Source organism: Beta vulgaris, chromosome 2 (genome assembly GCF_026745355.1).
Source record: "Beta vulgaris subsp. vulgaris cultivar EL10 chromosome 2, EL10.2, whole genome shotgun sequence".
NCBI classification, from domain to species: domain Eukaryota; kingdom Viridiplantae; phylum Streptophyta; class Magnoliopsida; order Caryophyllales; family Amaranthaceae; genus Beta; species Beta vulgaris.
Window position 1 is genome coordinate 39338176 of NC_079203.1, and position 27047 is coordinate 39365222.

Genomic DNA, 27047 nt, shown 5'->3' on the forward strand with positions numbered 1-27047 from the left:
AGCAGCAATATTATTATTTTATATTAGAAAATTTTAGTATATTGTTGCGGTTTCCAGCCAAAACCACAGCAATATGTCCTTGTACAGGTAATTTTTTTTTTTTTTTTGCATTGCCAAAGAAATTTGAAATATTCAAACCAACAACTAAACCATTCACTATCCATTAAATTCGCAGACAAACTAACATAAATCTCATTAATATATGAAGATGAAAAATCTAATTACATCAATATTACAAAATAATAAAATGTAAAATAAAAAATCAACGAAAAACAATCTAGAAAAACAATAAATAGATCTAAAAAAGAAAAACAAAACAGCAACAAACAGATTAAAAAAACGAAAAAAAATTCTATCTAAAACGAAAAAAATAAAAAAGAATAAAAAAGCAACCAAAAACGATCTACAAGAAACGCTCCCGCCATGGCTTGTCTCACCATCGCTGGAATCTTGTCAGCACCGACAACTCTTCACTGTCGCCATAATCCAATGTCATGATTTCTTAGTTTCCTTTTTCTTTTTCTAATTTTTAAAATGTGAGATCTAAAAGTGAAATTTTCTCAACCTCAGAAAACACGAACGAGTGTTGGGTTTTTTTTTGGAATGAATCTTGAAACGACGAGAGTTGGTGGTGGTGAGGCCGAAGGAGGAGGAGGAAGGACGGCTGTTGCAGAGACTGGCATCGGAGTCGCGCCCGAATTGAGGTGTTGATGGTGGTCGGAGAGATTCTCTCTCCGTTGACTGAAGTCGTGATGCGGCTCCTCGAGGTTTCATATTTCTTCAAGGAGTTCGAAAATGGAGGTGAGAGGTGAGAGGGAGGAGAGAGAGGATGAGAGAAGGCTGAGAGTAAGAGGAAAGAGAAGGAGTGAGAGGAAAGCCGAGGAAAGAGAAGGAGTGAGAGGAAAGCCTAGCCGTGAGATCTGAATTGGAAAGAGGCGCACGAGAGAGAAAAGGAAGAAAAATAAACCCTAAGTGATACACCTATATACTTTTTTTAAAAATATTTTTTAATGATATTGCTGCGATTATTGTTAAAAATCGCAATAATATATTAAAATATTATTTTTTAATATTAATTTAATATATTGCTACGGTTTTTGTCAAGAACCGCAGCAATATATCTGGGCAAATAGTCTTCCTTTTTCAAAAAAAATTATGTTAACACTATATTGTTACGGTTTTAGGCCGAAACCGTAGCAATATCGTTATTTTATGTTTTACATTTTTTTTTACGTGATATATTGATGCAAATGGGCAAAACCGCAGCAATATGCAATTATTCTACTAGTGTAAGATAGGGGCTCCCCCACTGTGACATACTAGGTCTAATGCACCCCTTCTCTAGTAGTTCTTCTAACTGGTTTTTCAATTCGTTCATTTCTTCTAGAGCCATTCAATATGGGGCTTTTGAGATAGGTCCAGTTCCAGGTACTAGGTCAACAATGAACTCTACATCTCTCTTTGGCAGCATACTAGATATTTCTCCAGAAAAAACATCCTATAATTCTCTAACTATAGGCACATCCTTAGGTCTCAATGGATCATCCTCAACCCTTCTCACGGAACACATAAATAGAGGCCATCCTTTGCCTATATAACTCTCAAGTTGCAATGCATTGCTTACTTTAATCCCTGGTTCTCAACGTATTCTCCTATATGACACCCTTTTTACCAAAGGTTCTCTCAGTTCCACCTTCTGTGCATCGCAATCTATCTTAGCCTTGTACTTTCCAAGCCAATCTATTCCCAAAATGGCTTGGTAATTCCCCTATCTAATGGAAAATAAAGAAGCAAACGATGAATTCTCATTCTTTGGCAAAGGTTATCAAGTTTTCTTGCTTATCTTGGTGTGTTTCGTACCAAACTGTTTGTCTTTTTTCTGATAAGTTGTTGCCAATGTTTTCTTCCATAAATGCACCAAAAACATAGAGATTTATTCTCACTTTGTCCAAGAGCTCCTAGTTGCTATATTCAGACTAATCCACAACTTGCTTATATTTTCACAAAAGCACTCGGAGAATCCCAATTTTTCTTTGTTATTGTCCAAGTTGGGTGTTCAGGACCTTTACAGTCGCACTTAATGGAGAGTATATACGTATTAGATATATGGTGAAGCCCATAAGTATTTTAGGTTTAGTTTGTTTTATCTCTCCAATATATATTAGGTTTCCGTATATTGCGAAGTGTATAAAATTTGCATATCTTACATTGCTCTTGCGAAAAAACAATCAATCACAATATTATCTCCAAAACTTTATTAGTGGGGTCAAATTACCAAATTTTAATTTGGATTTGAATCGTTTTTTGTTACTATTGTTTAATGAATATTGTGATCTTCGCTTCTTTTGTCGGTCCTTTTGTTGTATTGGGTTGGATCAAATTTGTTTTTGTATGTATTTTTAGACTATTCTTAGCGGTTCAAATTGGATTTTGTAGGTCAATCTCACAAGTCTTTTACTGGATCTCAAGATTTCAAGTCCATTTTAGTCTATTTTCGTGGGTTGGAACTAGGTCTTTTGTAGGTAGGGTATATTTTGCCAACTTTTATGAGAAATGATAATTAAGAAATCCAATACTAAATTTCATTGATTAAATAAAGAATACTCTCTTTGTTCATCCACTCCACTCATACGATGATTTCTCATTTCGAGTTTGTAAATCATAATTTTGAATCGACCATGTTGGATTTCACTAGAAAGTTTGCAGTTTTTGACTTTGTGCATTCTCAAAGAAAGAATCAAAGGGATAAAACCCATCACATGAAAGCCTTTTCAAATCTATTCCTATTGTTTAAAAATTTTCAGATACCATTTTTTTCTCATACCTACAGGCATCCCATAGCTTTGAAGAAAATAAATGATAATCAATGATTGTATCTTGTTTTATTGGTAATTTACCCCCCTCCACAACCATGTTTAGAATTTTTGTTAAAACTGCCCCCCCTTTACAACTAAATTTGGCTTTGCCCCTGTTCAACGATGTTTATACAAAAAGGTATATATAAAAACAAACATATGTCCTGATTATAAGCGTATTTTTAAAACGATGTTTTTGGTTCCAATACACGATTGACTAAATGTACAAAAACGGTTATAAATTGGGCAAAGCTCTATATTATGGTTGTCCAGTGGACTAGTGATGAGGCTAAGGGTGGAGTCGTTATGACTTGTGAGAAAGGAGGTAGGAGAAAGAAGGGCATGACAAGTGAGAGGTAACACAATCAATTCATTTAAAACTATATAGATGATTGTGAGTACATTCAAATAATATTTAACACCCATTTTCCATCATACTAAACAGGTACGTACTAATTGAATACTTGTGTCAGAAATTCCTCGAGTGGCTTTGCCATTTCCATAAAGGATATAATTGACAACTCGAAGTTGCACATTATCCCTTTCCTGCAACAAATCCTGAGGGAAAAGTGTTGTTAAATTGATACCGTTGTCAATATAATTATTAGCCACTTCGTCAATCCATTTCACTTTCTCTTTTCTCATAATTATTTCAAACATAATAATATATCTAACATATTTATTAATAAACAACTCAACTCAATTCTATCATAAAAAAAGCTAAACCAGCACTCAAATTATCACAACAACTCACGTCAAACACAAACCTAACTCGACTCGACTCGACTCGACTCGACTCGACTTGATTCGACTTGACTCGACTCCTTCGATTAGCACCTCTAGCCTAGGCATTTAACCATCTCCGTTTCCTCCTCTTCCTCAAAATTCTTTCGACCCCTCCAAAACCCCCCATTCACCATTCCCTTCCCCTCTTTCCCCAAACACTCCCGCAACCTTTTACACTCCTCCTGTGCGCTGTCTCTCTCTCTCCTACGCCTTTCTTCCCCAACAAAGGAGAAATAATTAACCTCTAAAAATGGCGGAAACAGCAGAACTACAGAATGAACACACCAACCCACCTGAAGAAACAGCAGAAGAAAACAGCAAACCTGCTCCAGATTCAGAAGCCCCCACCACAACCACAACCACAACCACACCCACACCCAAGTGGCCCGGTTGGCCCGGCTACAATGTTTTCCGACTCATTATTCCAGTCCTTAAAGTTGGTAGTATAATTGGGCGAAAAGGTGAGCTAGTGAAGAAGATGTGTGACGAAACCAAAGCTCGGATTCGGGTTCTCGAAGCCCCCGTTGGCATCCCTGATCGTGTGGTTAGTTTACCCTTATTGGCTATTGCTATGAAAGATATGTTTTTGTTATTTCTTGAACTAATTAGGGTTTATTGAATTTTTCCTTTTTGTGGGAAAATTTTGGTTACTGTTTTTGTTAATACAGTTGTTGAGAACGGTCAATTTGGGTGTGTTAGTTTATGTGAGATTTCTTGATTATCTTGGTAAGAATGATTGTGTAGTATTGAGATTTGGGATGAAATGATAGAACCTTTTTAGGGTTTTTTTTTTAGTGGTTATTGACATTTTGCGGAAGTTGTTTGTTTTCTTAAAAGTATTATATATATTTGATTGGTTTCTTCAGTTCTGTGAGTAGCTACGATTTTGTAACGTTGGGAGAAATCTGAATAAAAAGGAGAATTTTTTGGAGATCGAATGGATGTATTTCTGGGGTTTTCTTGAATTTTCTTTGCAAATAAATACTGCAGTTGTAGCATTGACCAATTTGGTTGCTTTGGCGGTGGAGCTGTTGCTCTAATTAGGGCTATTTATCTCTAGGCATGTACTAGGATATTGCAGTTCTAGAAGGAATTTTTTTCAAAAAGAGAGCTTTGCGGATTTTGTGATTAGGGTTTCTCTGAATTTTGTTAAAGGTTTATTTCTTGGGTGGAAGATGTTGTTTGTTCGGGTCCAGCTGGTTTGTTCCCATAATTCCATTAGGGTTTTATCTGTGGGTAATATCCGTTGGAATCATAAACATAGTTTGAGTTCTCCATGCTGGCAATATCTATATGTTTAAGGCTATTGTTTGGGATGCTGGCAATTACAACTTAGTATTGGGAATCTAATGTATCATATGCTTGATCTATGAGTATTACGTAACCCTTACTCTGGCTGATGATTATTGTACAAGTGTAACTCTAATAGTGGTAGAAAGTTTTGATTTGTGGAAGACCTTTTCCAATCTATACCTCTGTCTTCTGAGCACTTCTTGTTTTCTTTACCGAGTAATCTATTTTGGGAGTATGGTAGTAGCATCGGTGGTAGCTGATGATTAGATATTATTTTGGTGGTAGCATCGGTTAGTATCAAGTATGTTTATACGAAAGAGAGTGTCATGAGGATTTTGTCATTGGAGCTGTTACTTTGCTTGTACTAGCGAGCATGAATGCAATTTATGGTGAGTAAATGCTGGTCTTGCATCAATGATGATATGCTGGTGCCTTAAGAACTTTGCAAGTCTTGTGAATTGAGAAAGAGCATTTGGCCATCGTTCTGCAATTTCTTACAAGCAGGAATACTCTGTTTAAGTGATAATGTAAAACCTTTTTTTTTTTTTTTGCTTGGTTAAAGTAGGAAAGTTTGCTGAGAGGGAGCATAATGAAAGGAGAACCATTGTTGGCTTTTTGGAGCAATTTCTTTGATGTAAAGTAGATCTTCCTTAACATTACCTTGTGTTTGCATGTGTTGATACAATATGTCACATTTGATGCCATGAATGTTCTGTAAGAACATGGGTTCTGAGGGTTTTTGCTTCTTTTTTTTAGTTTGGAGAGGGGTAGAGTGGACAGTTTCATTAATATTTCGTTGTTAATTGCTCTAGAGGACAATTTGAGTTTTCTTGTTGTGAGAGCAACCTCAACCTTGCTTTTCTTGAAGGCTCTTACAATGTTATAGTATCTGTCTTTTCTATGTTGTTGCAGACCACTAATCAGCTTACTGTAGGATATATTTAACAAATTTTAATTATGTTATGGTTTATAAATTTACAAAAATAATTGGGCTGTTATACGTGGACAATGAGGATGTTGAGGTAATCTCTTGTGTTTAAAAGAGAACATCATCTAACTTATAGGTTGTTCGATTTTTTTGTCTTTTTCGAGTATGTTTGAAAACAGAGATTGGATAGGGGTTTGGGGACATTTGCAACTTGTTTTTTTTACTGTCTTCTTAATTTTCTCAACAAACCAGTTCCCTTCTTGAAACATATCCAGATTGGATGACCTGACAAGGCTAATCCTTTATTCTGGAGTTTTCAGAGAGGTATGACGTTGGTTCTGATAATTGTTTTCATAAATCATATGCTATAAGCTAGGTTGCACATAGACGGATATGGGTACGGGGACAGAAAACTGCAAGATTTTGAAATTTCAGGAAAGGGTACGCGTACCCATATAGGATACGTATCGTATCGGGTACGGGTATGGGTACGAGTATGTGACCTAGAAGAAGTACCCATGCTACATAGGCTATAAGTGTATTATCATTTAAAATGCCTTAATGGAAATAGCATTTATTTGGTTCTCTGTTGTTAACGGCAAACTAGTGGCAGGTTGATTGATCTTGATGTGAAACTTGGATTTGTCTTGCTAGGGTTTGCCTTTGCCCACACCCTGATTAACCAATATGGTTTTGGGATGGTCAAGGAAAATACATTACTTTGCAAGATTTTTTAAAAGCTGTCCTTTGTTTAGTCTGGTTGCAAACAAATGCAATAGGGTTCTGTGAGTTATACGAGCCTTTTGATTTATGCTCTCTTTATTACCTTAAAGATCTGTGGCGTTGGGTGCTTTCAAGATGCAAATCCTTTAGTTCATCCGTTGTGAATCCACTCAATCCAGATTGGCTGCCTTGATATTACTTATCTCTGATGACATCTTGCACTCAATCTTTTCCTTCAATTCACATGTCAACTTTTGTCTGAAAACTCACAAAGAAGGGAGGGAAAGGCCTTAATTAAAATGGCATTTATCCTTTCATCCGTTGTTCATGGCCAACTACTGGCAGCCTGGCAGGTGGCTTGGTGTTAGAGGCGAGCCTTGGGTTTCAAAAGCCATTTTGACCTGGTTGCAAACAAATGCAATGAGGTTCTGTGAATTGTATGAGCCTTTTAATTCTTGCTGTCTTAATAACCTTTAAGGTTCACGACTCTGGGTGCTTTCAAGATGCAAATCCTTTAATTCATTCATTGTGAATCCAAATTTACAGCCTTGCTATATTATCTACCTCTGATGGCATCTTGCACTTGATCTTTTTCTTCAATTTGCATATAAACTTTTGTCTGGAAACTCTTTAAAAAGGAGAGGTAAAATAAGAAAGAAGAGAGGGAAACCCAATGTGTATTACATCCTCCGTCTCCTTTTGTTTACCTCAATATCCTCTTTGGGATGTCCTTAAAAGATTGTCCCGTACTAAAAGTGACCATGGGAGACCACCGTTTTACTCTCACACTCACTATATATGGTCCCACCATATTTGTTCATGAATTTCACCCAACCAAAAATGAAAAATGTGACTAAAGCTCAACGGGGCAAACAAATGGGGATGAAGGGAATATTAACATTGCTCTTGTGTGTCTCATAGTAAAGTTGCTTTTGATATGTGTTGCACTCTTTAATAAGGTAGCTGTTTGTTGTTTTCTGACTTAGGTTCTGATATCTGGGAAAGAAGAGCCAGATGCTCCTTTGTCTCCAGCAATGGATGCATCAATAAGAGTGTTTAAGCGTGTTTCTGGTGTTGGTGATGTAGAAGGTTCAGCTGATGCAGCTGCATACTGTTCAATAAGGTTATTGGTTGCATCCACACAAGCCAGTAAATTAATTGGAAAGCAGGGAGCTACAATCAAAGCAATACAGGAGAGCAGTGCTGCTATTGTGCGTGTTTTGCCTGAAGGTTTGTGGTGTAACTGTTCTTGTGCTTTCGATATTGTCTGAGGTATTTGTATGTAAGTTATCCAAGTTTTTCTTATCCCTTAACCTCCAATAGCATTGAAGTCCGTTTGTAGTTCTAGCAGCCTACTTCCCTAAAAAATTTGCTGCTTTTCCTGCAGTGGGAATATACTTCATTGTTAGGGTATGGGTTTATCTGTGTCTGTAGTACGACTATGTTATTGCAGGCAAGCTGAGTTCTAATCATATACTTCCTCCTTTTATATTGCAACATTTCCCTTATTTCGAAGTTTCATATTAATTGCAACATTACTAAATTTGACTATGTTTTCTCTCTATCTCTCTCCTTATCACATGGGTCCTTTTTTCATATATTTATGTCTCTCTCATCTTAAAAAATATGCAACTCCTACAATGTTGCATTTATTAAAGAACGGAGGAAGTAAAAGGAAGTATTATAGTCAAATACAAAGTTACAAACATCAAGCCAGTTTAAGGTGATCTGACCTATGAGCTTGGATATTAAGATGTATATGGAGAAAAATCAAATACTTTATACTTCTGCCTGATTCTTTTTTCCTTTTTCTTAAAAAAGTTTTTATAGAGGAAGATCTTGATGGATTTCTCTGGTTGCGTAACACTAAGAAGAATATATAATGGGACTGGTAGGCTAGAGGTGCTGTTATAGATTGTGCCTCTAAACCCACTATTTGCAGCTTTTAACTTTTTTTTACTCCTTAAATGATCTTAATAGCAGTTAGTCTGCATTATTTGATCTAATATGCTGCATATGCGGTGGTCGTTTTGTTGTGTTGATTGTATCGTAATGATGGATTGTATCTGTGCACCTTTTCCTTTGGTTATATGTATGTGCTTGAGGTTTTGTAGTTGGAATATGTGATAACGTGACTTGAGGAATATACAGTATACCAATTTTTTGCTAGACACATCATGCATGCAGCAACGTTGATTTCTAAAATTGTATGTTCTGTTAGTAGTTGGTGGCAGCTATGTTCTAGTGGGGTTTTCATGTACAATCTTGAGTTTATTGAATTATCCCGTCACCGACGGGTATCTTGCTATTGATTGAATATTCCTAGCTGTTTGAAGTAGTAGACAATGTAAGTCCACTCATGTGACGTCAGGATTTGGCTTATAACTAGTTATTAGGCCCGGGCTATGACCCGGATAAGGAAAGTTTTCATTTATTAATATTATGCTTTAAAATGATAAAATTAAATATCACTTGGTCTAGTGGTTAAGACTTTAATATATAACCTTGAGGTCATGGGATCAAACCTTATACTATACAATTTCTAGTTTTTTTTATTGTATGTGGATTACATGGAGTAAAATGCTTTAGGGAGAGCGCCACGTGGCACTGTTACTCGTTTAGGAACGCCTTTTAATATATTAGTATAGATTGAACTGATGGTGCAAAGATGTATTTTTTTTCTCCTAAAGACTGAAGATTTTTTTTGGAAATTCTGAGATTCCTATTTTCAAGAATTGGAAAAGAAATTTTTGCCGTATGAAAATACATGATTAGATTAAAGTGTAATGCAAGGAGAGTTGTTGAGTAATTCTGTGGCAGCCTTCTATTGAGCGATAGTTTCTTTGCATTTCTGATTTTGTATTTATTAGCAACGGGGTTAAAAGGATCTTTTCCTGAATTTCACTTCTTGCTTGATAAGAGATCCTTCCTTGTATTTCTGGATTCTTCTTGTAATCGAATCTTTTTCCATTTATAAGTTTTCAGCACTCAGCAGTGAGTGCCTGGTACTACGACTAGTCGACTAGTACTATAAATATAAGTCTATTTTTTCAATGGCCAACATGATTAGTCTGGCGGAAGGATAAGTGTGACTGTTAAGACGTATTCCTATAATCCCTCTGTCCGTAAATAATAGGTAGGATTTAATTGAAGGTCACATTAAGAAATTGAGTTAAAATTCCACATTATCCTTCCCTATGTAAATTTTTTTTGTCTTCACCTCAAAATGTAGTTTATTCTTAGTTCTTTGTCGACGTTATCATTAGAGGTGATATGGAAAGTTCAAAGTTTAAAGTACTGAATGTAAAAAGTCGTCTATTGATGGATGTACTAAAATAGAAATGTAGCCTGCTATCTAGGGACAAAGGGGTACAGTTTCAGAATGACTTTTTGCTTAGTAACTTGGTGGTTTGATGAACATTTAGAACTCTTTTTCCATCTTTTGCTTCTCTAAGAAATCTAACTCGACATATATATTGTTTAGGTGGACTTTACTCATATGTAACTTCTGAAGAAAGGGTTGTTGAAATAATTGGTGAAGCTTTCAAGGTTCAACAAGCATTGGAAGCAGTGCTTGGTCACTTGCGGAAGTTTTTGCATGACCACAGTGTTGTGGCTATGTTTGAGAAATCTGTAAGAAATATTTTTAATTATAGGTTCACCTTTTTATATTTGTCAGAGGTATTTGTGGCTAATACACCGTTTCCGCAGTACACTGCAGCCATCTCGCAGGATAGGGCTGATGCTCTGGCAGATAAACCCCAATCCTTGGCACAGAACACCACATCTCAGACATTGATTGATACTGATCATTCTCTGTCATTTAAGCGGGAAAGTTATTTTGACCGTGAAGCGGAGCTGGATATGAAATTCCCTCGTTCTGCAGTGTCACTTTATGGATCCGATCCAGCACTAAGTTCTCTCCATTCTACGGGGCTTAATCGTGCTGCTCCTCCTATAGTTACTCAGGTATTCTTATGCTTATATGTTTGTCTAGATGAAGATGCCAGTTTTTCATTATATCCCCTGGTGTAGGTAGGAACGTTTGGTGGCTTCATTGTTGGTTCAAAGCCCAGCATTACTCAATGTTGATTTGATGGCTTTGTTTTGACATCTTACTAATATAGATAAAGGTAGTATATGTTTCTTCCCTAGACGACCGGTGATATTTACTTTTAAAAGTGCGCCCAAGGCGTGCCTAGGCGAGAGGTGAGTCCAAGCGCCAGGAAAAAAAATATCCAAAAAGATGGCGCAGCGACCAACGATACGGGCGCCTGCAGCCGCCTCTGACGAGGTGAGGTGCATCGCCTTGACCGCTTTTTGTAACATCGTGTGAAAGAAGAGATCTGAGTTGAATTCAAAGCAGTCAATTTTTCTAAGTAATTGTTACCTATGCTTTACACAAGTCTTGAGCAAAAGCTCTCACTCAATTGCATAAATTATCTTTTAATTTTACCGTAAATCGGAATCTCCATTTTGGGATTGATTTAAACCCTAATTTACGAAACTAAAATTTAGAATGAAGTTGGTGGTTGCCGACTTGGTAACTATGACAGAGATGGCCCGCGAACATCTCCGGTGCTTTCTGGCATCAGATCCGCCGGTAGTTGTCGCCAGTGAAGAGCTTTCAGGCAAGTTCTCTTCAATCTCCTGTCCACTCCTCTTCATCTGCCCTTCTGTGACCTCTTCTGCTCTTTCTGTATTCTTTTTCTCTCTTCCCATTTCTTAAAGTTACCTAACTGAAGTCGGGTATGAATTAGGCTCCTGCTTTTTTTTTAAGTTCTTTTTTTTTGTTTTATAGAAAAGGTAGGGATTTTTTGTTCTTATTAACTAAACATTTACCGGGGCTCATCATTTGAATTTCAGTACCAAGAAAAACAAATAAATGAAAGAAATAATGGGGTATGAAATTTGAATTAGGCTCCTAATTTTTTTTAAGTTCTTTTTTTTGTTTTATAGAAAAGGTTGGGATTTTTTTGTTCTTATTGTTTAAACATTTATTAGGGCTCATCATTTGAATTTCAGTACCAAGAAAAACAATTAATTAAAAGAAATAATGGTGTACCTCACCTACAAAATGCGCGCGCCTTCGCCTTGCACCTTTGAAAACTAAAGTGGGATTGGGCAGGAATTATGAACTAGCAAATCTGCAACCTGCAAAGGGTTTATTCTGATTTAGATTCTGAGCAGCATTCAGTTGAACATATTTAGGGCGAAGGTTATGCTTTGAGAAATATCAACTTGTTCACAGCTGTCCCGCCAAAATTAGAGATGGCTCATCTCTCCTTCTTTTCCCTGCGATGTAGTGTTTTGTATTTTAGGCATTAGTAGCTGCAAAATTGCAAAGAATATCGTGTCTTCGAGCATTAGCTGCTTATCATAGCCTTCTACTGCGTATCCAAATGCTGCCTTACTCTTGTAAAGAATATTCTCTATCATCCAGCCTTGAAAGACTTTGCTTTTTACGAATCTTAGACCTCATCTGTGGTGTTTTAGCCCCCCCTCCCCGTCTTCTGAGTTAACTTCCTACTTTCTCCGTCACATATTTAATGGAGATGACTGTGCTGACTATCAAATTCATTGAGTTGTTCCTGAGGTGAAATAACAGCGATGGTTAAACTCTAACCTTCTAGAGTCTGATGTTTTCATTACCTTGCTTATGTCTTTTAGATACAGAGTACCTGGCATTTTACAGAGTCTTGTGTGCTCTCACTGATGTTAATTCTCTGACCATCTTATTGTGGTTCGAGTGCTCTTGGACATAACCTGGGTATCAAAATGCATATTGTTTTCTGTACACTTTATTATGACGGATATTTTCCAGAGATTCCCTTCAATAAGGTTTGATTTTGTATGCGTGTTTTGGTCTTTGGCTTGTTGAGTTTCTTAATATTTGCTGAATTCCGAGTTAGAGGTCCTAGATGCGAGTTTTATGAATTATGACATTTCAAATTCAGCACGGATGATAGATGTTTCAAAGTTCTCAGATCTCGTTGCTTTGTTCTCTTTCTCCTAAGTTCTTCTGTGTTGTGATGTGTAGTAAAGCTGAGTAATTGTTTGCTGTGTGGGTTTCTCTGTGCTTTCTTTGGTTATAAAGTGAAATCTCAGAGCATAAAATTTAGGAAGTAGAGCATGGTTTTGATTGATAAATGGGAAAACCTAAATTGGTGCCCGAAATATTTTAGCTTTCGAGTGGCTTGAGTCACTCACAATGTAAGCTCAACACACTAAAATGACAATCCTTTTTTCTGGATGCCTTATGCTATCTCTACTCCTATATGTATAGCATTTCTGATTCTCTGCTCTCACTTTCTTCCTGTGAAAACTCTCTTCTTTGTTCCTCAAATTACTTCTCACTAATAATAATGCAATGCTACCCCTCTCTTTAGGTTGTTCATTACATCTTTGTTCAAGAGATTGGAGGATTTTGTGGCTGATGCATTTCCCTGTGGGTGATGGGAGGTGATTTTCATGTATTTCCTTACCTAGTGGAAACAATGGGTGATTTAGGCTAGGGATAAGATGAGTAGTTAGCTTCCTTTGTGCTTAGAGTTTGATTTTTTCATTTGAATCCGATGCTAGTATGATGTTGAATACTATTTCATTACTTTGAAGTGCAATCCAACATCTCTAACACTAGTTGGGGTTCTCGTTCTCACACTAGTGAGAAGTGAAAGAGTGATGACATGAGTTTGAAGTGGCAAAAGACTGAAGTTTGGAGGTGTTTGCTGATGTGAGGATTAAGAATAGGAGCATTATTATCATGTAGAAGGTATAGTAGAGTGAGGAGATTAGAACAACGGGAAGAGTCTAGAATTAAGTAGTAGATGTTTGTTGTTCCCTTGACTTCTCAATTTGTTAATACTCCTAATGATCCTGTTTCTGATGTCTGTTGGAGGAAATAACAGTTGACCTTTTGGAATTTCAGTTTCGAAATGCTCATATTGGAACCAAAGAATATCATGTAAATGGTTGAGTTCCAACTTCGAACTCAATCTCTTTGACTGAAGTTCTATTTCCGGACACTTTTCTTAATGATAGAATTTTGCTTTCGGTAAGATTTCGATCAAAAGAATGTTAGGCCTGTTTTGTCGAAGAAGCGGAGGTTCAATTAAGTGATTTCAAATATGTCCTGCTGAATATATATTCTCTCTTTTTTTTTTTTTGTTTTAAAAGCTGGAGGCTCAATATATATCTTAATATATCTTTATTTTGGGGGCATATATGATACATGGGCTCCAGGAGGCGGAGATGTAACGACAAATTACCAATGTTACCCTTAGTCCAAATATTATATTTGGTTATTTGCTAAAATCACCTTTTGGAGGAGAAGGGTGGATTGTTAGTGTGGACGGTTTGGAAGATACATGGATAGGTTCATGTATGGATAGGTTCCATTTGTATACTTAGTGGAATATGGCATATCTTAACTAAACCTTTTGCTCGGGAATTCTATGTGATCCTGGCATGCTCCAAAGATTGAAGGGAAAAATTGCACTACACCATTAGACTTGCACTATTGTATAGCAGAATGTTGGGCAACGAAGCATTGCACGTCAATTAGATGAATGTGGTGGAAATGTGTATGTTACATTGGATGTGTGAACTTTCTAGAAAGGATTGGTTGAGGAATGAGATAATTAGGAGAAAGTTGGGGTTACACTTATTGATAACAAGATGAGTGGAGAATTGCCTAAGGTGACTTGGACATGTCAAACTCAGACTACATGGGATGACCTTACCAAGATGATTGATGCTGAAGTATGGCATTAGATAGGGATTAGTGTAGGCAGAAAATCTATGTTGCCAACATGTTTATGATTATTCTTTTTACTTTATCCCTTGAGCTTTGCCAACTTTTCTCTTAAAACAATTTATATTTATTCTCCTTCTGAGGTTTTTCTAACCTTTCCATTTGTTGTTTTTCACATGTGTTTTTCCTCTCTCTAGCCTCTTTCATAAAATTTCCTGTATCTTATCTGAATCCTAATACTGTGGTTTTTATATACACTGACCTCTATTAAACTTTTGGTTTGCTCTTTACACCTCATTCATTTTCTTCTTCCTTTTATTTTTTCTCGTCTTACTTCCCTCACTTTCTCATTTTTTTTTTCTGTTCACTCTTTAATATTTGTTGCTGTTGAATCCATATTTTTCCTTTTCTCTGGGGCTCTGTGTCAACGGCTCTTGCTCGTGGATTCAGTAGGCTTTCTTTGATTGAATAATGTCCAGCTGGTATCATTTCTGCTGTAGGATCAGAGTTGGATAGACAAAAGTTCTACTTAGGAAAAAAGCTTGTATTGTGGCTTTGGATTGAATAGGTAGTTGAGGCTAAGAAGTACAGATTTTGGAGGTAAATTTTGGCCAACTTTTTTTTGGTTCAGGAATTGGTTAATTGGGAGTCATCTTTTACTTGTGATGATGGCATATCGTATTTCAGTCGAGAATGTAATTGTAAGACACAAGAAGAAAAGTGGACTTGCTGATATAATATTGTTCTCGCACATTTCTAGAAAAAAGTGATGTGCTTGTGGGGTTAAAGACTAGATAATTGCCTCATGGAAATTCCATGAGTGCTGTAGTTAGGATGTAGCAATAGGGCTTGTAATTTGAAAAAAAGACCATTGGATGGACCAAGCTCTTTCAGTTTCGTTTTTTTTATTTTTATTTTTAATGTTGGTAATTATAGTTGTTTCAGTCTCAGTATTAATATCTTTTCTAAGTGGTGGTTCTATCACTTCTGCAAAGATGCTTGCATGCAGTCATGCACCTGTTACTTATGTTACCCAGACACAGATTAAGTGTCTACTCGGATACGGGTATTCAAGTGTCCGACATGGCTATGTTGTAGAATAAGTAAGTTTTTTTGTCTGAAATCAAATATCCAAGTGAAGTGCTGAGTCGGACGCGATGACACGACACACGATTTTTGTGCTAAATCTCGTCTCCCTTTATATCAACTGATGCACATATATGTTTGTTAGCAGATCTTTATGGCTGCCTTGTTTCTATAGAAACTTCTTTTTGTGACCTTGATCTGTAATGATTTAGTTGGGTCAAGGTCTACTTTTGATCCTTTCTTATCAAAATTGAAGAAGAAAAAAGTATTTTAACGATATTATATATTTGCAGTTCGCACATCAGCTGTCTGTTATTATTTGAATTCTTTTTGTTTGTGATAAACTCCAGCTCTTTTGTAAATTACTCTACTCAGATTACACAAACGATGCAAGTACCACTTTCTTATGCTGAAGACATCATTGGAATTGCTGGAAGAAATATTGCCTACATCCGTCGTAACAGCGGTGCAGTTCTTACCGTCCAAGAAAGTTACGGTCGAGGTGATGAGATCACTGTAGAAATTAAGGGCACTTCAACTCAGGTCCAGACTGCTCAACAGCTGATCCAGGTTTGTGCCTCCTGTTGCTTATTGTCTTGCTACACTAGTGATATGTGAATTATGTTACTTGGCTTTTCACTCTAAAACTCAAATTGAAATTGTTCGTTTTCAACGAGATACTATTATACGGTTACACCACACTTTGGTATTTCAAGCCTAAATAAAAATGAAGGAAATAGTGGAGTTGTCAGGTCAGTTGGGCCTGGTTTGGGTTGAAGAATTTTTTGGGTCCTTTGCACGCCGGGATACAGGCAAATAATGCTTGGTCAGGACCTAATGCTTTCGGGTTTGTGTTAACCCAACGGATTAAGAGTTTTAAAGGCGTCTTACAATTCCTTATTTAGAGTGATATTTACAAACGTTCTTCGAAATTCACAAAATATATGTGCTAACATAATAAACATAGACGTTTATAGCCAAGTCCGACCATAGAATTGCTGTCTAAGCTGAAAAGGCACCATATTAAACACATTGATGGTACTAGACAAAGTATTTTGTGTAGGTAAGCTCTCATAATCTCATTTCATTACTGTATATACAATGGGTTTCTGACCCAACATGTTTCCTGCTGTTTGAGTTGGATAAAATCAGGTTTTGGGTGACAAAGAATTTGGTTAAAACTCGCTATTTTCTAGTCGAGTTGATTTTTGACAGGTTTAGAAAATAGGCAGGCATGCCACAAGTCATAACCATAGGAGGAGTGTGTTGATGGTATTGATTATGTTTTCTATGGGTTGTAGGATTCAATAAATGGTCAAAAGGCAGCGGCTGCTGTTAGCATTTATGGCAAAAGTGATTTGGGGTATGGTGGTTCTACCTATTCACAGCTACCTGAAAGCACATATCAACCGTCATCCTTGTCTTCTTTATCATCTTATGCAAGTCAAGGTCTCGGAGGAGGTTATTCTTCGGGCTTGGGAGGATACAGTAGCTACAGGTTCTAAGTCTTTTTTCATTTTTTCAGCTGCAGAAGCAGATGTGTTTTTCGCCTTGTATCTTTAAACCTTGTTCAATACTAGTATTATTTGCTAGTAACTTGTCCTATTAGAAGATTTTCAAGTTGATAACCTTCTAATCTTGTTAAATGTCATAGCAGAAAGGTTGTGTTTTACTGAATTTTCTTTCTTCCATCAACTCTCATGCCCTTTCGTCGTTTGTTATCTTTTCTTATTTTGGGTGCTGAATTTAGTATATTTCTTTAAACTCGAACCTGAATCTGTGGGAACCTGCTGCATTTTGCAATTTTACTCGTCATATGAGTTCGAGTAATGTCTGTGTGCAGCTGCTTGTTCATGCAACTAATGTAGAGTGAACTCTAGATAATATCCAGGACCACTGACTAATTATGGATAGAAAGTCGCGATTTGCAAACTCCAGGACTTAGTTACATTTGAAACTTTTAAATAATGCTCGTTTGTCGATTAACCACTTATAGGAATGCATTTTATGCTTGATGCTTCAAGCGGATCCGAATTCTGCGGGGGAGCTTGCATTATTATCTGAAATCTGAGACTCCGAATTTTGTAGGCTGAATGGCATTTTAGGGATGGCAATAGGTCGGACTTGGATTGGATTATGCAGAATTTGACTCAGACCCTACAAGAAGTCGGATTTTAAATCGACCCCAATTCCAACATCCGAAGCCGAAAATCCGACTTCGACATCCGAATCCAAAAATCCGACTTCGATCCAACTAAAATCCGAACATCCGATCCGACTTAAAATTTTGAGATTCGACTTAAAATCTGAACATCCGACTCCGAATCCAATGTGATATATTTTTCAGCCCATTTGTTATAATAGAAAAGTCTTCTGTGATACAATAATCTAATCATTACATTTTTTTTCTAATAATCATATGGAAATTTTATATAGTACAAATAATTTAAATATTACTATTATTTTTAATAATCATTTCTAGACTGGGAAATTCTGATATAATACAATGGGTTGAAAGTCGAATTCAAGTTATACATAAATAATCATTAACATAAATAAGAAAAATGGATTAATTGAAGTAAAGTCAAAGTCGGATTTGGATCTCGGATTATTTTATAAGATCCGACTCTGATCCTCTTCTGACTCGGAGTCGGACTTTTTAAACGAAGTCGGATTCAATTTTTTTTCGTCGGAGTCGGTTCATATTTTTTTCCTTTGAATTGGAACGAACTAGGGTCAGATGCCATCCTTACTTTTGGATTACAACATACATAATATAGTTATAGTAGCAAGTATAGATAAAGTGTGACATCCATTTCGTGGGCACAAGTTGATTTTTGCAGCCTCCTGACGCTTGTACTTCTAGTTGTAAAAACATGTATAATAGTCATGGTATATTGACATTAAATTCTAGAACAGAAAAAAAGGCCATTTAAAATATTTTAGATGAATATAAAACTCCGCAAGAGTTGGCATATATAATATAATGTAGACTTGTATCTAAGTATTATAAAAAAAAAATCTTTTGTTAGTAGTTATTGGGACAAATCAAGCAATACTGTTACCTAATTATGCATAATTTGCTTTGAAATGCTTAATATATTTTTCTCAACTTGCTTGCCAATGCATATTTTTAACCGTATGATTCCTTCGGTGCTCTTTATACTTGCAACATTGAAGTATAACATAAGGATTTGGCCTTTGGGAGATGAGAGAAAAGAGAAAAAAAAAGGACCCTTACTGAAAGTCTGAAACGTTGAAAGTAAAGAAATAGAGAGAGTATATCATTAATTCTCTATAACCAAAAACAATATTATTATTTTGAAAGTATATATGTAAAGACTAAGTCAATAAAATTCTACATAGTTCCCGTCAAAAAAAAAAAAAAAAAAGTTCCATAGTTATATTTTTCTTTGCATAGAAATCAACATATATTGTCAAAAGAAAATGTAAATAATTCAAAAGTCAATTTATTGACAATTTCGAAGAGGAATTATATTTGAATATTAGGTTGGGAGTGGGCCAGTGGGGCATATTATTTTTTTAGAAGTGTTCATACTATCTAGAGATTTGGAAAATATGATATATAATAAAATTTAAAAATAAATAGGATATGAATAGCTTCACATAATTGTGCTACTGAACATATTGATCATACAACTCTAAGCATATCAAACTTAAACTAGTTCATTGTATTGTTATACTTCCTCCATTTTTTTTTTTATATAATTACAACGTTTTTCATTTTAGGAAGTTCTCTATTAGTAACAACATTCACATTTTTGATAATATATTATCTCTTTTTCTCTTTTAGCACATGAGGTTCTTTTTTAGCTCACTCCTCTCCTTGGTCCTCGTGAATACTCAACGTTGTGAATAAAGAAAAAAGAAATATGCGGTATACAAAGTACACCATATTGAAAATAAATATGAGAACTGTTCTTGGGTATTAAAGCAGTTCCTATTAGAAATAATTTGAAGGAAAAGGGAGCTGAGGAGAGTCTTTCCTTTTTTTCCTCTCTTATTTTTCTCCACACATCATCCATCCACAGATGCTAATCAAACATATTAGAGCTTGAGGATATAATTAATATTTTCATACTAGTTTGGATCATAATTGAATATCTAACTCTATTAAATTACCAAGAAAAATAAACTATGCAGTGTTTTGCTTTTCAGATGAAGATATTACACTTACAACTAAGTTTCAACTAATTTACCTTCCAGATGATAGTAGCAAACCTGTATATGCTTCTAACATTCCTCTAATTATCATATCACATTCCTAATGATATGAAAACACAAAGTAAATTACAAATTCATCATCCCCTTCTCTAATCTTTTTCCACAGTTCCTCAATAGGTTGCTTTTGCATTCTTTTTTATTGTTTAGCGTTTATTTGTTGGCGCGCCATTTCTGATCTCTTCTCGAAGAGCCAGGTCTCTGGCCACCTTGTTTGCTGGTGTTTCCATACTTAAGGGCTACAATAGGTTTAAGGTATGAAAACCCCGGAAAATGGCGCTTATCTTTTGGAAGCCTTTTTAGCTCTGGTAACCAATAGGCTACATATTCGCCCTCAGGGTCGTACACCTGTGCCTGAAAATCATATTGAAGCATGATCCTTTATTACTTGTTTCTTGCAAATTATACTGGTGTTTTGAATGCTTTTCTAGATTATTCTACTATGGTAAAATACGGGACTAATCTTTTTTCCATGGATCTTTGTGACATGCTGCTATCAACTACTATCACTTTAACAACCTGCTTGGCAAACAATTCTATTTGGTGGTAGAAGTAACAAGTTTATAGAAAATATGTAAATCCTAATGTCTTTGGAAATGTTTGACTGTCCTCAAATACCTATTTTTTTCATATCGAGTCGTATAGAATGTGTGTATAAAAACACGTATTTGGAGATGAAGTTTTATTACCACAAGACTTCCTTTATTACGTATAAGTTCCTTACCATTACCAACATGTATTACAAGCTACCGAGCAGACCCTTGAAGGCTTTGATACTTTTCGATAAGATAATTGCTCCTTGGTATAAATTATGAATTTCAATTCTCTTCATCAGCAGGCTTTAGAATTAGAAGTTTTACCTGTTTGGGAATGCTGAAATATCTATCTTCTCTGGGATCATTTCCAACACCTGCATATGAAAAATCAAATAGGTTCAGCATATTAACAAAAGTGGCTCTCCCTGTCAGACTACTGCATGAAACTATTCTAGAGAATTTATACATGATCAGAAACTTCCTTCAATCAATGTGGAAAAATTTCCGATAAATTTACACTCCATTATTATATCAATTTAGAGATGAAAGCGAATAATTCTGAACTAAAGAACATTTATGAAATGCACAATAAACTGGAGAAATAATACTACTTTCTGTCAATAAAAGAATGAACGCGTGACGCAGAATCACTGAACTAACACCAAAGTGGTCCTGCAGCGACATCAATATGAACATTGAAGATTCCATTGAAGCAGTGAACAGAAAACTAAGCTCATGTAGTAGCCTGAGTTCAAGTGATGCTTAATTGGCGAAGTAGTGCTTAAATAAGATTAAAAGATTAGGAAAAAAAATATTACCTGCTCCATAAGTCCAATTCCCATAGTTAGAACAAGGATCATAATCCAAGAGGCATGTCTCAAACCATTCTGCTCCCATACGCCAGTCAATCCCCATATCCCTTACAAGAAAAGAACAAACAATCTGACACGAAAGATCCAAATGCCTGTATTAGTTATTTAAAAGACTTTCTTCACAATTTTATTCAGATAATTAGGTTGAGATCGCTCCAACATTTGAAACAAGCATAAAAGATATCGAACTTTACCTGCCTACCTCTGTTAGACATGAAACCAGTTGTTGCTAGTTCTTTCATATTTGCATCTATCAATGGGTACCTGAAATGTATAGATATGAAAGTTCTTATCTGAGCACCATGCATGTACAAGCACATAAGATCTAACTTAAATACCCGTGAAGACTGTTTATAACATGGTTTAGTGTGAAAAAATCAAGGAAGCATTAGACGAAATGCCAGAGCGTTGAGACTGAGCTAAAAAGAAGAGAAGGAAGGACTTGAGATTTGAATATCCAGTTCAGTAACACTGTCAGTTTCCTTAATGGTAAGATTTTCAAAGTCATATGATAGTTGTATAATGAACTCTTAGTTTTTTGAAGTCATATGATAGTGGAACTAATCATGTTTATTTTGAGAGTAATCATGTCAATTTTCCAAACTAACAGAAAGCTGAAACTATCTATCTGAATTCCACAATTCTGTTTTTAGTTTTCAGGGGAAAAAAAAGCTATAAAGAACATTCCCTGATGAATAATATACAACTTGAGTGATAAGTAATTTGTGTGCTCAGAGTTAAATGCATACCCAGTTTTGCCTTCTTTCCATGATTCAAACAATGTGCTTTCCTGGCTCCATTTATAGTCTAATTGCCTAGGCCCACCTAAAGGTAGGGTGACAAAATGATAATGAAATAATCAAATTGGGCTTAAAATGAGGAAATGTAACTTGAAGTAAATATATGGACTCTAAAATTTTCAATGCTAATATCAAAAACTAGAATCTTGTAGATTACCCAAGTGGAATATAGAATTTCCATATTTGATTGACAGAAACCTGAAGTAATCTCTCCATATCAATTCGAATAACACCCTGAAATCAAACCAAACAGTTTATAAACATATTTCTTGTTGAATTATCAATCTATAGGAGTATAGGAGTATAGGAGGAGAAAGAACCAATACCAGTATGTAGAATCATTTGCCAGCCTTTCTTTTTCATACCTCTTTACCTATAAACAAAATTATCCTCCATTTTCAATGTCTTTGTTATCACATTATCTGAACATATATAACGAAAATAAACTTTTGGATACTTTACTTCTTCATATACAAAACGCGGAGATAAGCTTCCACTAGCCAGCCATGGAGAAAATTTTGTCGAGTAATCAGATCCAAGCATTCCATTCCTTGTCACTTTGTATATTTTCAGCAGATCCTGAACATTAGTTAACCAATTAAATTCAATGACCCAGTAAATTCTTTCAAAGAAATTCGATAATGAAGCATCTAACCTTTTTCCAGAAGTATTCATGGACTCTGCTGAGTGAAGCACTTTCACCCCCAACAAACACTAGACCTCTGTCTACCTGCCATAAAACAAGAAATTGGCTGAGTTTCTTAGCAAAGAAAAGAAACACATTATAAAGAAAAGCCTGGGATGGGGTAGATGAACACTTGCAAAATAGAAGAAGTAAAGTTCTTTATCTATACTTAAGAGACCCCACAAACATGCCTCTTGAGTATGTAACCCGAACTGGTCGATAGAAGGAATAGCGCCCCAATCTTCAATTTCAGGTGGAGGTCCAAGTGACGCTGGAATCTTGATGCAAGCTCTGATTGTGCACTTGGATTCAATAGACTGTAAATATCAGGAAATATAGGCATCAAATAACAAATTAAGAGATAAAGTTATAGTGTCCTGCAAGTACTTCTATGACAGAAAAACAACACATTGAGGACGTCTTATGGCTTCTAGTACAGAAAGAAAATGGCTCGATATCTATATGTTTGAAACAAGAGTCTGCAGAAGCAATTTTGTAACTTCACTCAAAATGAGGCCCACCACTCTACTACATCACATTTATACATCTAAAATTAAGATATCTGTACTTTTTTGTACAGAAAAAATCTTACCTTGCGAAATTGTGTATAGACATCAGGAATATTGCTCACATCAAATGGGAGATCATCTTTATGGTACAAAGTAGATCCCCAAACAAGTTGCAATCTAGGGATACATGCTCCATTTTGGGCTCTGGATTGACCTACTTTTGATGACAGAGATACTTTCTGAAGACCTTTATTCAGCCGTGCTTCAACATTTAGCTCCTCGCTGCATGTTTCTTTCTGTGCATATATCTGGTACAGTCAAAAAAGTATGTTAGCTGTCGATTCAGATAAAAACAATCTGGTTTAACAAAACCATATTAAAGAAAAGCTATCTTAACTGTGTGAGCTCTGAAGGTTTCGGCAAGTGCAGGAAGAATTTCCTCAGGCTTTCCATGCCGAATCAGCAAGTTTATCCCGTGCTTCCGCAAATTCTTTCTCAAGTCAGCTAAACATTCAATGAGAAATTGTGCTCTTATTGCTGTCAGATCAATCATAAACCTGATATCAGATAATATCACAACTTAAATCACCCTTTTCTTCAATCAGAATGCATGATACAAAGCTTCCTTTCTATTAACTTCAGAAGAATTACATTAAAAACATTCCAAAGTATTCCAGCTTTAGAAAATAGCATCAGAAACAAGATCAGATGCCTAGTGGTTTTAAGCTCATCCACAGCAAGCTATACTTCATTTGTTCTCACACAATTGCAACACTTTGACTTTATAAAATAGATGTTAAAAGCAAAATGTTATTGGATTCATCTTGAAGTACATTTAAATAAGTTATCAATCTTTTTATAATTTGTAGTAGTTAAAGATACGTTGGTCGTGTTGATAAGTGGGAAAATCAAAATGTTGCAACTTATATTTCCTCCGTTCTATAATAAATGAAACAATTAGCCATTTCAGGGCGTTTTAAAGTAAATAAAATGCTACTTTATTTGGCATTAACTTCTCTCTATTTCTCTATTCATACATGGATCCTTCTTTTTGTTTCTCTCTATCTCTCTCCTCTCCCTTAAATCCCATGCCTCCCCCCATAAGTTCCATTTATTTTAGAATGGATGAAATATACATGTGCAACTACTTTGCTATCACTAAATCAAACATACTTGTGGCAACTACTTTGCTAGAATGAAATTAAACATACTTAATCCATTTCGAATTGATAACATTTTCTTTTCACAATCCCATTGTTCTATGTTGGCAATTAATATTATAGGATTTAGTAGAAATTATGATAATGCGTGTTCCTAAATAAATATGCTGAAGAATCTAAAAAACAAACGTGATTATGTCTTTGGTACAAACATATTTTCTTTGTCATTATTAATTTAAATTACAGTGAGTAATTCAAGCTCATATACCAAGCTAAGCTTGGCTTAGTGGTTGAGATTGTGTCTTCATCTTAAGGTTAAGGGTTCAATTCCCACAAGAGGCACTTTAAGGGTACAAAAAATCCCTACCAACCCTACTACTCTCAGAGTGATAGCATCACTCTGTTAAGTGTTAACCCGAGCCTGCTTGACATGTACGAGGTTCAGGTCGGGTAAGGTAATTCATCCTACCAATTCAAGAAAAGAACTTCAAACTTATACTCCCTCCATCCCAAAATATAGTTTCCGTTTCATTTTGCAAAGTCTCCAAGACGTACCTTTGACCTACAATATCTTCTATTTTTTATTAGTAAAAAATATAAAAAGTTGATATTACGAATTTATACATTAAGATAAATCTAACAAGATCCCTCATAAATGTGTTTTTTTTATACATTAGTAAAGAATATTTGATCAAAGTTTTTAAAATTTGACTCCCAAAATAGAAATGGGAACTATATTTTGGAACGGAGGGTGTATAAGATTGTATTGCGTACATTTATAATCCATAAAAGCATCACCCAGAAATCAAAATTCCAAGTTCATTAACATAACATAAATAAAAGCAATAAATCATATAATACCTCCAGTTTTTGGAAACCCAAAGTGATAAGTAGTCCCAAAAAGCCTAGGATCAACACAATAAACAGGTAAAACCACCTCAGAAGAAGCCCAACCTTTAAACAATGCTTCATTATCCAACACTCTTAAATCATTTCTAAACCATACAATGCAAACCCCTTTCCCATTCCTCTGATTTTCAGAAGAAGAAAGATAGTATCTTTCAAAATTTTGCCCTGTAATTTTATCTATGTCATTATTTTCTAGTGCTGGAACTTTATATATTATTGAATTTTGGGGTGGTTTGGGTTGAACATTTTCAGATTTTGAGGAGGAAATCATGGAATTTAATTGTTTTGAGATGTAATTTTGGGTGAAATTGAGGGAAAATAAGGTGGGTTTTGAAGAGTTTGTATTTTTGTAAGGAAAAAATTGAGAGGGAAGAATATCTCAAAGTGAACATTTTTCTTCTTTTTTTAGGATTATGTGTGAGAGAGAAAGGGAAGAGAAGTAAAGGAGAAGCTGACACGTGGAGATGTTTGTAGTTTATGATGATGTGGAGCTTTTTTGGCCTATGGTGAGCTTGAATATGAATATATGATAGGAAAAATGGATCAGAATACCCCTAACTTTGGGCGGTCCACTTTTAATACCCCCAACTTTGGATTATTTTTAAATACCCCCAACTTTGGAGGTGGTCCGCCAAAAATGCACCCATATGACTTGTAACCTGTTAGCAAGGTAAATTTTTTTTATTCCAGCATCTACCTCTTCTTCCTCTATTACAACCACCACCTAGCCACCAGCCCACCACTACCCAACCTCCGACCAGTCCCACACCCATCGCCACCCCAGTTTTCTGGGTTTCGTCATATTGGCTGCGCGGCGTTTCTCACGCCACCTCCTCCGCAGCCGCCACCACCACCACCACCAAAAAAAACACCTTCTTTTCTCTCCTCTTTTCCCCCCACTTTTCTTTTCTTGTTCTTTCAAGAACATTCTAAAAAGAAATGAAATCATCTCCACTCCTTCCACCACCATCATCATCACCATCAACTGGACCCACCTTTTGGAGATCAACTTAATCTCTGCACAAAACCTTAAACCTCCTTCCACTAATCTCCGACGCCTTCAAACTTACGCCGTCACTTTTCTCTCCTCTCAAACCTCCTCTTTTACCGTCGACATCTTCTCTGTTGGTGTCCTTAAAGACGTTATTCTCGGCTCTGTCAGATTCATCCTCAGCAATTGCATCACGCGCAACTCAATCGGCCTTCCTTCTTGCGTCGCTGTTCAAATTCGACGTCCTTCTGGAAGGTTCCACGGAGTTAACGTCGTGTTATGGTTATCAACGTTTTGTCGAAATTAGGGTTTTCTCTCGCCGGAATATCTTCGGCGATTGGTTGTTGAAGGTGGTGGAGAACAGATAAAGAAGGGAGAAATCAGAGGTGGTTGTTGGTGGGAGTGAAGGTGGTGACGAAGGTGGTAGGGAGGAGAGAGAAATGGTGGTGAGGAAGGTGGCAGTGGGGGTTGGGGGTGGGGGAATGAGAGGAGAGAGAGATGAGCAGAGGGGGTGGGGTTTTGGTTTACCAGTTCATCCGGTCATAACAGGTAAATGGTGCATTTTTGGCCGACCACCTCCAAAGTTGGGGGTATTTAAAAATAATCCAAAGTTGGGGGTATTAAAAGCGGACCGCCCAAAGTTGGGGGTATTCTGATCCATTTTTCCTATTATTGAATTTTGGGGTGGTTTGGGTTGAACATTTTCAGATTTTGAGGAGGAAATCATGGAATTTAATTGTTTTGAGATGTAATTTTGGGTGAAATTGAGGGAAAATAAGGTGGGTTTTGAAGAGTTTGTATGTTTTTGTAAGGAAAAAATTGAGAGGGAAGAATATCTCAAAGTGAACATTTTTCTTCTTTTTTTAGGATTATGTGTGAGAGAGAAAGGAGGAAGAGAAGTAAAGGAGAAGCTGACACG

The 27047-nt window shown here is 36.0% G+C and overlaps 2 protein-coding genes across 5 annotated transcripts; one reads left to right on the forward strand and one right to left on the reverse strand.

Moving 5' to 3' along the window:
• The first annotated feature begins 3689 nt into the window (after nt 1-3689).
• On the forward strand, nt 3690-17101 carry LOC104886692 (RNA-binding KH domain-containing protein PEPPER). The gene is made up of 6 exons (XM_010671166.4): nt 3690-4185; nt 7572-7815; nt 10070-10218; nt 10297-10554; nt 15800-15994; nt 16726-17101. Exons 1-6 carry the CDS (start codon nt 3892-3894, stop codon nt 16927-16929), a joined length of 1344 nt encoding a protein of 447 aa, XP_010669468.2. The 5' UTR covers nt 3690-3891; the 3' UTR covers nt 16930-17101.
• Nucleotides 17102-19492: 2391 nt separating this feature from the next.
• LOC104886691 (cryptochrome DASH, chloroplastic/mitochondrial) lies at nt 19493-26993 on the reverse strand. 4 transcript variants are annotated; one of them, XM_057392616.1, is made up of 14 exons: nt 26851-26993; nt 25090-25412; nt 23466-23605; nt 23152-23376; nt 22751-22876; nt 22530-22604; nt 22337-22453; nt 22201-22247; nt 22032-22108; nt 21824-21899; nt 21269-21338; nt 21021-21144; nt 20527-20576; nt 19493-20020 (listed from the first exon to the last, which is right to left on the reverse strand). In XM_057392616.1, exons 1-14 carry the CDS (start codon nt 26976-26978, stop codon nt 19820-19822), a joined length of 1779 nt encoding a protein of 592 aa, XP_057248599.1. In that variant the 5' UTR covers nt 26979-26993; the 3' UTR covers nt 19493-19819. The 4 variants fall into 4 exon arrangements, with proteins under 4 accessions (XP_057248599.1, XP_010669467.3, XP_057248597.1 ...); XM_010671165.4 differs by lacking the exon at nt 26851-26993 and having other exon boundaries at nt 25090-25538; XM_057392614.1 differs by lacking the exon at nt 26851-26993 and having other exon boundaries at nt 22530-22600; nt 22747-22876; nt 25090-25538.
• Nucleotides 26994-27047: the final 54 nt, after the last annotated feature.

Coding starts and splice junctions, on each gene's coding strand:
- LOC104886692 (XM_010671166.4), top strand. CDS start 3,892: ATGGCGGAAACAGCAGAACTACAGAATGAACACACCAACCCACCTGAA. Junction 10,555..15,799: donor CTCCTCCTATAGTTACTCAG/GTATTCTTATGC, acceptor TACTCTACTCAG/ATTACACAAACGATGCAAGT. Junction 15,995..16,725: donor CTGCTCAACAGCTGATCCAG/GTTTGTGCCTCC, acceptor TATGGGTTGTAG/GATTCAATAAATGGTCAAAA.
- LOC104886691 (XM_057392616.1), bottom strand. CDS start 26,978: ATGTTCACTTTGAGATATTCTTCCCTCTCAATTTTTTCCTTACAAAAA. Junction 25,413..26,850: donor AAACAATTAAATTCCATGAT/TTCCTCCTCAAA, acceptor AAAACAATTAAA/TTCCATGATTTCCTCCTCAA. Junction 20,021..20,526: donor ATTTCAGCATTCCCAAACAG/GTAAAACTTCTA, acceptor TATGATTTTCAG/GCACAGGTGTACGACCCTGA.